Genomic DNA, 12,775 nt, shown 5'->3' with positions numbered 1-12,775 from the left:
TCTCTAGGCAAAGTCACACTTTTTCCTCCCCCTGCCTCGCATACTTGCCGGCTAGCTCGGCCATCTAGAGCCCTATCTAAGGCTATCCTACGGCATTGGCTAGTAGAGAGGAATTCTCTGCTGCCTATGCTTAGGAACCTAGAAGATTGGGCTTCTTGGGCCGAGCTTTGCAAAGGCCTGAGGGTAATAGCCTCGCTAGGAAGCCCATCTCGACCGGCACGGCCGCTCTGCTGCCCATAGTCTGCAAGCCTCTTTGGCATCTCAAGGTGTATGATAACCCTGATATTAGGGGATATCAATACCGAGGCCAAGAGCATTAGTTGCAACTATAACCCTGCCATTGCCATAGAGGGTCTCCCGAGACCCTTCCATCCAGGCCTGCAGGCGTTCTGCCTTGCCATCGCGAGTATCAACCTCGTTATAGTAGGCATCACACCCCTAGAGCCTGGGCTAGGGCTTCAGTTATAGCTATAGTCTTGCAATAGACTATAGCTTTGGCTGGGCGAGGGTATAGGGTAAGCTTGCTATCAAGCAGCTGCCTCAGGGCATTCTCAGCAGACTGCAGATAGCCCTCTTTTGGGAAGCAGAGGGAAATCAACTACCCTGTAGCTGATATTAGGCCGGGTTGTGGGAGCCCGGAAGATAGTGGCATCTTTGGCCTTGGTGTAAACTAGGCCTAGGAATTCACGCTCTTCAGCTATAGGCAACGTTGCAGTTAGGTATACTATCTGCACGCCTCGCAAGGCCAATAGGCCTAGCTGCCTTAGCTTAGGCCTGAACCGGGGGCTGCCTTCTAGAATCGTGTGGCACTCATCTATAACTATGCGGTCAAGGCGGGCTAGGGCTTGGAGGCCATCTAGATAGGCCTGGAACCGCTTTGTCATAGCTGACTCGGGCGTCACAAAGATAATAGAAGCCCCCCTTGGTGCCCTATCAGCCTGCCACTGAGCAGCAGGGATATCCATAGCTTGGCAGCGGTCTAGGAGGTTGCCTAGCAGCGAGACCAGCGGCACAACTACTATAGTTATGCTATCTGGGCAGCTAGCAGCCGGCAACTGAAATAGAAGGCTCTTGCCGCCGCTAGTGGGCATGATGGCTAGGATTGATTCCTATTACTCATGATGGCCTCTAGAATCGGCTTCTGGCCTTGCCGGAAGGTGGCGTTAGAGCCGAGCAGCCTCTGCAGCTCAAGGTCAAGGTTAACCTTGCGTAGCTGCTTCCAGCGGGCTACTTGAAGCTCCTGGAAATGCTCAAGGTCAACGGCAGCTAGGCTCTCTCTTGAGCCCGAGGGGATAGTTGCCCTTGAGAAGCCAGGGGCAGAGGGGAAACCAAGCAAGAAGTGCCACTCTTCACTAAGAAGCCGGAAGCTTTGCCTGCGCTGATAGGTCTCAAAATGGGCTTCTGTAAGCTGCCGGCCGTAGACTAGGTTGGAAGTCATACTGCTATGGCCGGTCTGCCTATGGAGAATAGTATCTCTTTCTCCAGGGCCCCTTCATCAGAGCTGCTTTCACTATCTCCGTGGTCGACTTCGCTATATAGCCCCTGGCTAGTAATAGCTGCATCCCGGATATAGCGGCGGCCTAGGGCAATAGCTATATGCCGCCAGCTACTAATAGTAAGAGACTCAATGCCAGCCAACTTGCCCCCAGCGCTTAAGGACCCGGCTAAGCCTAGCTGAATTCCAAGAGCCTGCTGCAAGCCCCATATGCAGCCTAGGGCTATCAGCCTGGCTACCTCCTCAGGGCCACAAAGGGAGAGCTTCTAGGGCTATAGAAGCCTAGCTCGGCCTGCAGCTGCTGTAGCTGGGGGGTTATCCCCTAGGGCCTCTACCTTCTTGCCATAAGCCTCATCGCCATCTAGGCTAGAGGTCTTCCAGAGAAAGGGGGAAAAAGAGCCCTGAGAGCTAGGGTCAAAATTAGCCTGCATAGCTTCCCAGAAGGGCAAGATAAGCCAGAGATAATAGACTAAAAGGGTTCCAACCTCCTGAGGAAGGAAGCGGTGGATAACTTTGAGTCTCTCTGACCTAGAAAAGCCCTTATGAATACCAGTAACTAGCATAACTAGCCCTTGGTCTAGGAAGATATTGCGGATGCCCCCTGCGGCGGTATTGCGGTGCCGAAGGGTTAGGAGCTCATTTGACCGAGCCGGAAGACCACTGCTCAAGTGAATCAAAAAGGCTAGCAGCTCAAGCAACTTCTCAATGCTTTGGCTATAAGAAGACATAGCCCTAGCCTCTGGGGCTATAGAAGAGCTACTAGAGCTTCCAAACCAGCGGGCCTTGAGAATAGGGTCTTCCCAGAGAAAGGAAAAAAAGCCAGCTCTTAGTCCCTCCCCCTAGCTACCTCATAGAGGCTATCTAAAAAGGAATAACCCACTGAATCATCAGTAGGGGTTATCCTGGATAGAATCCCAGGGGATAGAAGGCACTAGGGCCGGCTGGCTCTCCTCCAAGGTATAGCTCTCTTGCATAAGAAGCCCCTGGAAGAGAAGAAGCCGGGCTTCATCCAAGGCAGCCTGCAGTATATGCTGCAGGCTAGGAAGGCTAAGCCGGTTGCCTCTATAGAGGATAGTCTCTCCTTCCCAGCTGATATAGCCGGGCTGGGCTGTATTGGCCTTGGCAGCTATTCCATAGCTACGCAGCCGAAGGATAAACTGCATAGGGGTCGTATCAGCCCCAGCCGGGCTATTCAGCATACACCTAGTTACGAGCTGTTGCACAAGCTCAAAATAGCCAGGGCTAGCTTCTCGAGCTTCTAGAAGGCTCCTTCCAAGCTCGATATGCTGCTGGATAGCCTTATCTCTTTTTTCTAGCTACTTCTGCAAAGATAAGGAGCCTAGAAATAGAGACTAAGGCAGAGAGAAAAGGGGTAAAAGTCTCAAAGCTAAGCCAAGAGCCATTAGAGATATACTAAGCACAGTAAGAAAAGAGACCATAACGCTATTAAATTCACTATCCTTAGTCTGATGATCTAGGATCGAGATAAATAGCGCCAAGGTCTTTTCCTTTGCCCCCCTTATAAAGCTCTATAACCTTATAGCTAGAGAAGTTGCCTTTAGCTAAGAGCCAGGCCTCTTCTAGGTCATCTAGGTTATCAGATAGAGCCTTATAGCTAGCTAGCTGCTGCTGGCTTGCTTTGAAAGGTGGCCTCTCTGTGGGCTCTAGGTTGAGGCAGCGGAAGGTATAGACTAGAAGCTGCTTTGCCACTATGGCATAGCGGTCTTGCGTAGCTTTCTTATACCTATAGCTAAAGGGCTTCTTTGCTGGCTGCGGAGGCATCTTGCCGGTTAACCTCAAAGAGAGCATTCAGAGGAATCTCATTAGAAGCTATAAGGCTTATAGCTTCTTGAATAAGCTCCCCAAAGGCCCGCAAGAGAAAAAAAGCAGGCAAGCTCAGAGGTCTCTTCTAGTGACTCTTTAGTTAAGGTAAGGTTAAGAGAAAGTAGGTCTCTTAGGAAATCCTTTTCCCCCACTAAAGTTAGCTAGGTGCCTTGCTGATCCTAGCCTTCGAAGCCAAGGATTAGGAGCAGTAAAGTCATTTAGCTGCTCTATAGCCTCGGCCTCCTTGCTTCTGATAGCTAGGGCTTGGGCCTCAAAGGCAGCCTTAGCTTCTGGAAGAGAGAGAGCTTCAGAGCTATTGCCTTCTAGCAAGACCTCAAAGTATTCACTGCGAGGCCCCTTGCTTAAAGAGTTGCTGATAAGCTACGCCGGCTCGCCAATAGCTTTCAGTAGCTATAGAAGGCTGCGAGGCTATTGCCTTGGAAGGCCGGCCCTTTTGACCTTTCTGCTGGACCTTGTGAAAGACCCGTAGGTGCTCTCTAATTCGGCGTAGCTCAGAGCCAATATAGAAGCAGCTAGGCTCAAAGGTACAGCGGAAGCCCTGTTGCATAGGCTCTCCAAGTTGTGAGATAGGGAGGGCCTAGGGGAATAGGCTTAGGTAGCCTTGGCAAGGTCTTTCTGGCCTTGAAGAAGATCAAGCTTAGCAGCCTGCTCTAGGGCGGGCTTGATCTCTTCAAGGGAAAGCTGATGAGGCTGTTGGCGGAGGTGTTGTTGAATTTGGTTAAAAAGAACTGCGGTTTTACAAGTCTTGCAAATAAGAAGGGAAAAAATAGAGATATAAGTAAAATAATCCATAATTATAAGGCTTATAGGTAATTAAGATAGAGATAGAGATAGAGATTAGAAATATATAGCTAGGAAAAAATAGAGTCTTTATAGAAGAATTAAAAGAAAGAAGGAAAATAAAGGTTAAAGCTTATTGGCTAAGAAATTGCCTTAGTTGTGGCTGGCATAGTGGTTGGTGTGGCTAGGTAGCTAGGTTGCGGCGGTGGTTGGGGATTTTTAGCGTAACGCTAGTTGCACTGACCACCCCATTAAAATTCCTCTTTTTTATCTTTAAATAATTCTAGAAAAATAAGGGGATAAGATATAAGAAAAAAGACTTAATTTCTAAAATCCTTATAGCTTAGAGTTATATATATCTCTTTCTTAGAGCCTTAGCCCTATTAGAACCCTGTTTTTTAAAAAACGTCGGCTGGTCGAGAAAAAAAACGTCGGCTGCCCCATGGTCTGCTAGCGTAAAAAAATTCCCCCATATAAAAAAAACGTCGGTAGCTCAGCCGACGTTTTTCATAGATGATAGGCTCCGCAAGGCTCTCTAGAAGCAGCTAAGGAGGTCTTAGAAGGCTCTCCCTTTAGCCTTAACCTAGCTAAAAGCAAGGAAAAGGCTATAGAAGACCTTAAGCTAGAAGGCCTCAAAGCCTTAGGCACCTATATAGGCCCTATCCGGCCTAGAAGAGCCTTCTTACAAGATAAGCTAGCTACCCTACAGGAAGCCCTCGAGGCCCTACAAGACCTTCCTAAGCAGCATGCCTTACTTCTACTCCGGGGCAGTATTCAGCTTCTTCTAAGACACCTTCAGAGGCAGCTAGACCCGACTGGGCTAGAAGACCTTTGGGAAGAAGCTGATACCCTTATAAAGGAAGCTATTATAGCCTTAGTAGCTAGAAGCCCTAGTGAGTGCCCTAAGGAGCCCAACCTTAGCCTCATAGCCCTTCCAGTCAGGGAGGGAGGCCTAGGAATACCTTTACACAAGGACCTAGCCCACGAGCTATTCCTAGCAGCTAGGGAGGCCTCGCAGCCTACCCTAGACCTCATCAGAAGGCCCCTAGCCCCACAGCCTACCCTAGACCCCCAGCCTACCCTAGACCTTAGCCAGCCTAGGCTAGGAAAAACAGCACAACAAGTGCTAAGGGAAGTTAACAAGGCTAGGCTAGCAGGCTTTCTAGAGGACCTTCCAGCTAGCTATAGGCACGCTAGGCTAGAAAATGCTAGCTATCTCGGCCGCAAGTGGCTCGGAGTCTTGCCTACCCAAAAAGCCCTATCTTTTACAGACTCTGAGATTACTGAGGCCCTCCGAAGCCGGCTTTTCTACCCAATCAAGCCAATTAGCCTACCCTATAGCTCTTGCGGAGCTATAGCTACCCTAGGCCATCAGGATACCTGCAAGGGTGCTAATAGAAGGTGGATAGCAAGGCATGACGCTATAACTAGGGCTTTTTTTAAAGCCCTAAGTAGCCAGCCTACCCTAGAGGTCGAGAAAGAGCCCCTAGTCCACCTAGAAACCAGCCTAAGGGCCGACTTCGCAGTTACCCTTGGAAATAGCCGCTATTACTATGATATTCAAATCGTAGCTATTTCAAAGGATTCTGCTAAGGAAGACCCTTATAGCACCTTGAGAGAGGCTGCGGAAGAAAAACGCAGAAAATATAAGTCCCTCGGGGCTTTCTTTCAGCCTCTTATCTTCTCCGCAGGTGGCCTTATGGACCTAGAGACCGCTAAGACCTATCAGAAGCTCCAAGACCTTATAGGCCCCTTTGCGGCTAGCCAGCTAGATTCCTCTATAAGCCTTGCCCTTATGAGGACTAGGGCTACCTCAGCGGCTTCTATAGCCCGAGATCCCCCTAGTGGCCTAGCTAGGTCTCTTTAGAATTCCCCTAGAAGGTCTTCCTAAGGCTAATCTCTTCTCTTATTTATCCCTTATATCTTATCTCTTATCTCTTATCTCTTATCTCTTATCTCTTTACCTTTTCTTATTAGCTATATCTCTCTTTCTTAATTACCTCTCTCTTTTTATTATCTCTCTCTTCTTTTATTATCTCTCTCTTTTTTATTATATCTCTTATATCTCTTTTATAACATATATAATAAGCAAGTATCACAGTCATGCAAGTGTCACAAAAATCCCTCAACTTATATCTTCTTTATTTGATTAATTATTTCTTAACCACCTAGTATATCATAGGCTTTTATTAAGTCTAGAATGCTTCTTGCCCTTTAGGCTATGCAAAATGACCCTAAGTTAAGCATCCGACGAGCTGCAACTATCTATAAGGTTTATTATTATACCTTATATCATAGATAATATAGTATTTAATCTTGATGTGATATTATCTAGAAATCACGTCGGCTATCTGATCTAGAGGAATAGATCCTTATTTACTTTATTCTCGACCTAGATTCGCGAGGATTTCCCCCTCGGCTTCGTGGTGTAAAGGAAATGGCTGATTAATTGCTTACCGACCGCGACGCGCCACTTATTGGCACGCGTTAGGCTTTAAACTTCGTTAAACGATACTAAGAGCTTAAGACGCGTTTTTTTCGGAAATACGATTACTAGAGAGCTAAATGTAAAGATCTAATTATTATCCGCGATTAGTTTCGGCTTATAGCGAATATAATCGCGAAGTATAGTATCTAATTAGATAATATCTATAACTTTAATGAGACTAGCTTCCTTATGGGTATAATTATAAGCGGAATAGTCGTCACGGGCTTAGAAAGGCATTTAAAGCCGAAATTAGTGCAGCCTGGCAACCGGGAATGGATTATAGTTATCTAAGCGATTAATATAGAAGGCCAGGCGATCTAGCCGTTTATTATTAGCGCGGGCTAATATTACCTCGCTAATTAGTACTAAGATAATAACCTCCCGGGCGATTAGGCTATTATAATGACCTAAAATAGCTAGACTAATAATAAGACTAGTCTCAAGTGGCTTAAGCACTTTAACCGATGCATAGCTAAGTAATTAAATAGTCGCTATTATCTTTTAATCCTTAATAGCTATAAAAGCTACTACTTTATTAAATTCGAGAGATATTATAAGGAGAAGAAGATTATCTAGCTTTATATACTACCTCATTCGTCTTATCTACTCTAGCCTCTTAATATTAGGTACTTTAGGCTACTTAAGAAGGCTTATAGTCGAGAAATAAAGCATTTAATTAAATGCTTTATTACCTACGTTTTAAAGACTAAGTTCTTTCCGGCCTTCTACGTAGTATATAAGGCTATGATAATAGAAAGAAATATTAGGGGGGCTTTTAAAGGAGCTAGCCTTATTCCCCTTAACCCAGAAAGTATAGTCTCAAAGCTTAATATGTAGCTATAGACGCTAACGCCGGTTAAGGAGGCTTCTAATTAATTGACCTCTTAGGCGTTAAGGACCCTAAAGACTATGCTCGAGGCCTAATCTCAGTCTAAATACCTAGAAAGATAAATTAGGAGGCATCAAAGTAGCTCCCCAGAGTCAATCCTTAAAGCCCTAAGGTCTCTTAAGAAGGGGATAAAGGTAGTTATGCATCGGGTTGCCTTACTAACTACTAAGAATAAAGACCTTCGGGAGGTAAATAAGATACTTAGTCGGCGCCGGAGGGCAAAAAGGACTAGACTATAGAAAAGAGGGGTTATGACGGTAGAGGAGGGAAGGCAAGTAATTAATCAAATGGATACCGATGCGCAGGTAGTAGCTGAATCGTCGCGGAGTAGTAGTCAAGGGAGGTCGGCGCGACCGGGTATTCGGCGTTATAATATCTACGGTAAGCCTAGTCATAATGCAAGGACCTATTAGGTAGTAATTAAGATATCTGGGGAAGAGTATAGCGAGTAGTTTTAATTAATCAAATGGTTTATGGTGTTTTTATTATAATCTCTAGCTTAGAGGTTAGGATTTTTATGACACTTGCATGACTGTGATACTTACTTATTATGTATGTTACTCTTATTTTTCTTTTTTTTCTTATTTCTTTATATCTTAGAAAAATCTCCTCTCTTTAGTCTATAAGCTATATCTTTAGCTAGAAGAAACCCTCTGGGCAAAATAGCTTAGATAGTAAATACTAACCCCAACCATAACCCTAACCCAAAATAGCTTAGATAGTAAATACTAACCCCAACCATAACCCTAAGAATTTCCCATATAAAATTAATCGTCGGTTGCCAGCCGACGCAAGCCATAATTGTCAGGATGGTTGGGGATAGGTGATTGGCGCAGAAGCGGGAATGGGGCGCGTTCCCGACTTGAATACTTGGTAGGCTTTACGATCACTTTCGACAGCATGAGAAAGTCACAGGATGAAAAAAGCGGCAAAACACACCCAAAATCGGGCCCGCCGATGTCACGGATTTTTGGGAATGTCACGCATTTTGGGGACCAACTTAGCTTGCTAAGTTGGATCGCCTGGAGCGCTAGCCCCACATGAGCCAACGGGTAAACCCGACCTAGGGACCTCCCTTGATATAGCCCTTTAGTGTTAAACCCATGGAATAATCTACCTAGCCCCGCTTTACTACATGATCCTAATCTTAAGTAATGCGCTTTAATTTTGTCCCTGTGAGCCGGGGTCGGTTATTAGGCGCCCGATTTAACAGATCTTGATGACGATTAATAACCCAACGCCCATAGTCCCTGTTCCAATCCTGTAATTCACATTTAATAACCTTATCCAAGGCACAGTCAACACAAACATTGCCGCTGGAGACAAATGTAGGGTTGTCAGCACTAAGAGCAAGGGCCGTATTATACTTGAATGTGGTGTCGAGGATGTGCGTAACGCGCAAGGGCTTTGAGTGCTTGGACTTGTCGTCGAACGTTATTTGATCGGCCACTGATGTGGCCTGATTAGGCAATGCCTCTCCAGATGATGACCCGTCCTCTTCAGGATCCTTCTCCTTCTGTTCTTGTCCTCCCCAACTTCCAAGAAGTTCGTTGAACCGAGATAACTCAACACCCTGACCCTCAGGCACAAACCCACACCTTGCAGGGTTGTGTTTGCATTTTAAGTCATGGATCCCACGAGCAATCTTGATGATAGCCCGACTTGGATCAACCATTCTCGAATGAGCTTCTGACGTGACTCTCATCAAGAGCTTGTATCTGTTCTGCTCGACAGACACGAGGATAAAGTCGCGTGATTCGATAGACTCATCATTGATGAGCTGTATCTCGGCCCCGGCATGGTGGACCGGCATCTTGAACATTTCGGCATAGTCGCTCACGTCCTCGGTATGTTGTGTCTCAACAACAGAAGTATCTCGCGTCACTTCCTGGAGGAGGACTCTTCCTGCCACCTCGTCGTCGACAGGAAGACAGAGCCGCCCTTGCACAAGTTCCAAGCGAAAGCATCCACGCAATTCAATTCGCTGGGTGAGGTCTAACCAGGGTGCCACAACGGCCAAGTCGCCGTGCTGAATGGCGATGACGGTCGTTCCAAGGTGTTGGGTAAATGGAAGGGGAGTATCGACAGGAGAGTCGTTGTAGGTGGCATCCGTCATCGTATCGATAGGCGGGCAGCCGAGTAAGGTTTGGCAGACCGTGCTTAGGAGGGTATGCCATTCAATCTTCCCCTCGAGATTGCTGGGGTTGAAACGGACCGTGTCGATTGCATCGAAAAGAATCGCCATGGCCCCGGAATCCCCGGCTCTCGCCTCGCCACAGGCCGAAACATCCGGCGCCCCAAAAGCGTCAGCAATCCCATGGCTGAAATAGAACATAACCTCCATGAAAGCTTTGTGTTGAAGGCAATTTTCATCCATCATGAACACCTTGGTCGTTGCTCTAGCGCAATTGAAGCACTGGCATGACACCCTCACCTGATCCACGAGGTCTTGGAGAATGGGGAAGTATTTGAGCAGCACCGGGGGTCGGGACTCGAAGTCCAAGTCTTCATCGTCTTGCTCATCTTCCATGTCCTCATCGTAGTCACTGATATCCATTAAGTTGTCAACAGTAGGCGGAGTTGATTGTCGTGGTGGAGAAAACACGATAAAGGGCCCTCCGAGCTCACCGCAATATGTGTTCAGTAACTCTGGCGTTCTCCCCAGCAGGTCCGACACCCGCAACTGATGAGAGCCTAGGTTACCTGCACCACCAAGTAGGACGCGAAAACTGAGTCTCGATCCCATGGTGTCTTTCTCAACGGGAAGTGCGCAAAACCACCTGAGGAGCTCCTGACCAGTTCGTTGGGTCCAGATCCTTGTACTCTTCTGGAGCCCTTTGGGGTAGCGGAAGGGGCTCTGATACAGCTTTTGGCGGACCTGGGGCTCTGACATTAAGGTCTGTTGGTTGTCATACCTGCCCCTGAAGAGTGATTTCAGATCTCCCTCCACCCTTTCGAACATTTCGAATGAAGGGGCGCCACCGTTCTCAAATGAAGTACATTCCCGCTCATCCCCTTCTGTGTGACAAAACTTGCTGACGCGGCACTCGACGCTGCTATCTGCTGGTCCGAGAGCCTTGTCGTAGACAATGCTGCCGCTCACGACGATGCGGAGTCGGCCGCTGAAATGCCAAGTGAGCCACAGCACAAGATTTGTCAAAAGGCGTTCGCTCTGGAATATGATTTCCTTAGGAGGATCGCGGAGCCTGCTGAGAACGACTGCTAGTTTATGGCTTCCGATGTTGTGCCCTCGCTTGCAAGCCCAGTTGAGTTCGCTTGGGAGGCGAGGGCACTCGGAATCAGACCCAATGATTCCCGAGTTAGCAATGTGGATCCAATTGCTATGAATAACCTTAGAAACGACCTGCTCAAGTTGGAGCATTTCAGGGAGGTAGGCTAGTTGATACTCGGAGAGGGGCTTCTGTCCGGATCGAGAGGCGAGCATTATGAAGGAAGAGATGGCCAGTTTGATGAATCTCTCGTCGTGGTAGCGGAATAAACAGCAGACAGTCGATGTGAGCCATCTTTGAAGGGGATCGCTAGCGACTAGTCGCCCGAGTGCACCGGACGGCTGCGCCCAAAGCGGTACAACCGATGGTTTAGGTCTTCGGTCTGTGACGGCCTGGAAAAAGACGATGGCCTCCTTGTGATTGTTTGGGTGGACAAGAGCTCGAGTTGACTGAAGGAAGAATTTCAGTTCAACCTCATCAAGTCCCTCCTTTCCGAGCCAGCGCCCTACTTCCTTGACGAGCTTGGAAGCGCTTTCTGTCTCGTTGGAGATTCTGGCGAGGACCGCCAGGAGGTCGATTCCCCTGGCCGTGAGGTCTAACGTCTTGGCTGCGAGGTCTAAGCTCATATCGTCGAAATAGATAGCTGCAATGTGATGTAGTGGATGGTGCTACGTGGCCACAGCGTTAAGATTGGAGGAATGGGCGGAAATCACATGAGGTGGTGACAGCCCTATAATATGTTCGGTGGATGAGGGGAAAGGTGAGGCGGCTTATCCAAGAATCGAGATCCAATCGAATCCGCCACAACGATAAGATCGCTTCGAGTCCACGACGTGTCAGGTGGTCTTGATCGCGGAAGCAAATCTGATGCCTTAGCAGACAGTCGCTTGTCCGCGATTCGGCCAGACCTAACTGGATAGGATCCTGCGCTAGACATTTATTCTCGCCCCCTCCCTCTAACGCGTTATCTCTTTATCCCTCCCGGCTTTACTATTAATATTAAGAGTATATAAGCCTAGTTATTTTTAAGGCTAGTTTAATATATTTTTTTATTATAATAGCTTAAAATATAATATAAAAGATTAAAAAAACTTAGTCTTAGAAATATAAGTTATAAAATATTTAATTAAATATTTTATTTCTTATTTATAAGTATTTTTAAGTATATTAAAATACCGAATATTAAGAGGCTAAAATATATAAGATAAATAAAGTAATATATAAAGTTTAATAATTTTATTCTTTTTATAATATCTCTTAAATTTAATTAAGTAATCGCGGACTCGCTACTTACCCGTGCCCCACTTGCCGTCTGGCCTTATTACTACGTCCCCGCACGCAATACTAATCCACAACACCAAGAACTATCAGGCTACGATTACGACGGAAGAGCCTCCCCTCCCAAATATAATGCCTCATTAGGGTATATACTTTGATCGACTCAGAGAGGGTCATTTGATCACCGACCACCGCTCGGGCCTCCCTCAAATGTGGCATGGCCGATCACGCGCCCTCGCAACCCCTCAGTAAGCCACCTCAGCTTGACCAAAGCGATGCCCAGTTCAGACGGCAGAGTGCATGACTGTTTTGGTGTTGCTGCATGTTTGGGCATCAGGCAACAATGGCTGGGAAAACACCGCATCTTGCCGGTTTTGTCCGCCTTGGCTGCTGCCGGTAGATAAGCAACTCATGGGTCTTCGTATTGTGTGAGGTAGGATAGGGAGCTTGGTTATGACCAGCACCTGCAACGTAGAAGCAAGGTTTTTGCTTTCAGGGCGACTAGATAACGCAGACCATCCAGCAGGCTCTAAGCCCACGATTTGATCTGACAAGGTGTGCGGGGTAAGCGATGGCGTTAGCTACCCACTGGTGCAACTTTTAGTGTCACCTTAAACTGAGGCAAGATAAAGACGAGCCAATAATTTCGAATCTGGTCGCACTTGCGGCTGAGCCCACCTGCCGCCCACCTGCCGCCCGCCGATCAAGCGTAACCGAAGTTCGATACCCATGTGTGGCTTGATCAGCTGCCTGTAATTTGGCCCCTGTCT

General features: G+C 47.1%; 2 protein-coding genes across 2 annotated transcripts; both read right to left on the bottom strand.

Annotated features, from left to right (window-relative positions):
- Positions 1-1,096: 1,096 nt before the first annotated feature.
- NCS57_00914500 (uncharacterized protein) lies at positions 1,097-1,438 on the bottom strand (the record flags this gene model as incomplete). Its single annotated transcript, XM_053058931.1, has 1 exon — positions 1,097-1,438. One exon carries the CDS (start codon positions 1,436-1,438, stop codon positions 1,097-1,099), a length of 342 nt encoding a protein of 113 aa, XP_052912762.1.
- A 7,265-nt stretch (positions 1,439-8,703) lies between these two features.
- On the bottom strand, positions 8,704-11,353 carry NCS57_00914400 (uncharacterized protein; the record flags this gene model as incomplete). The annotated part of the gene is made up of 2 exons (XM_053058930.1): positions 8,704-8,712; positions 8,807-11,353. The coding sequence occupies 2 exons, from the start codon at positions 11,351-11,353 to the stop codon at positions 8,704-8,706; spliced, it is 2,556 nt and encodes an 851-aa protein (XP_052912761.1).
- Between the last annotated feature and the right edge of the window lie 1,422 nt (positions 11,354-12,775).

The sequence above is a fragment of the Fusarium keratoplasticum genome, chromosome 6 (genome assembly GCF_025433545.1).
Source record: "Fusarium keratoplasticum isolate Fu6.1 chromosome 6, whole genome shotgun sequence".
NCBI lineage: Eukaryota > Fungi > Ascomycota > Sordariomycetes > Hypocreales > Nectriaceae > Fusarium > Fusarium keratoplasticum.
Note: the sequence above shows the minus strand (reverse complement) of the source record. Positions and strands in the feature narration are given on the sequence as shown.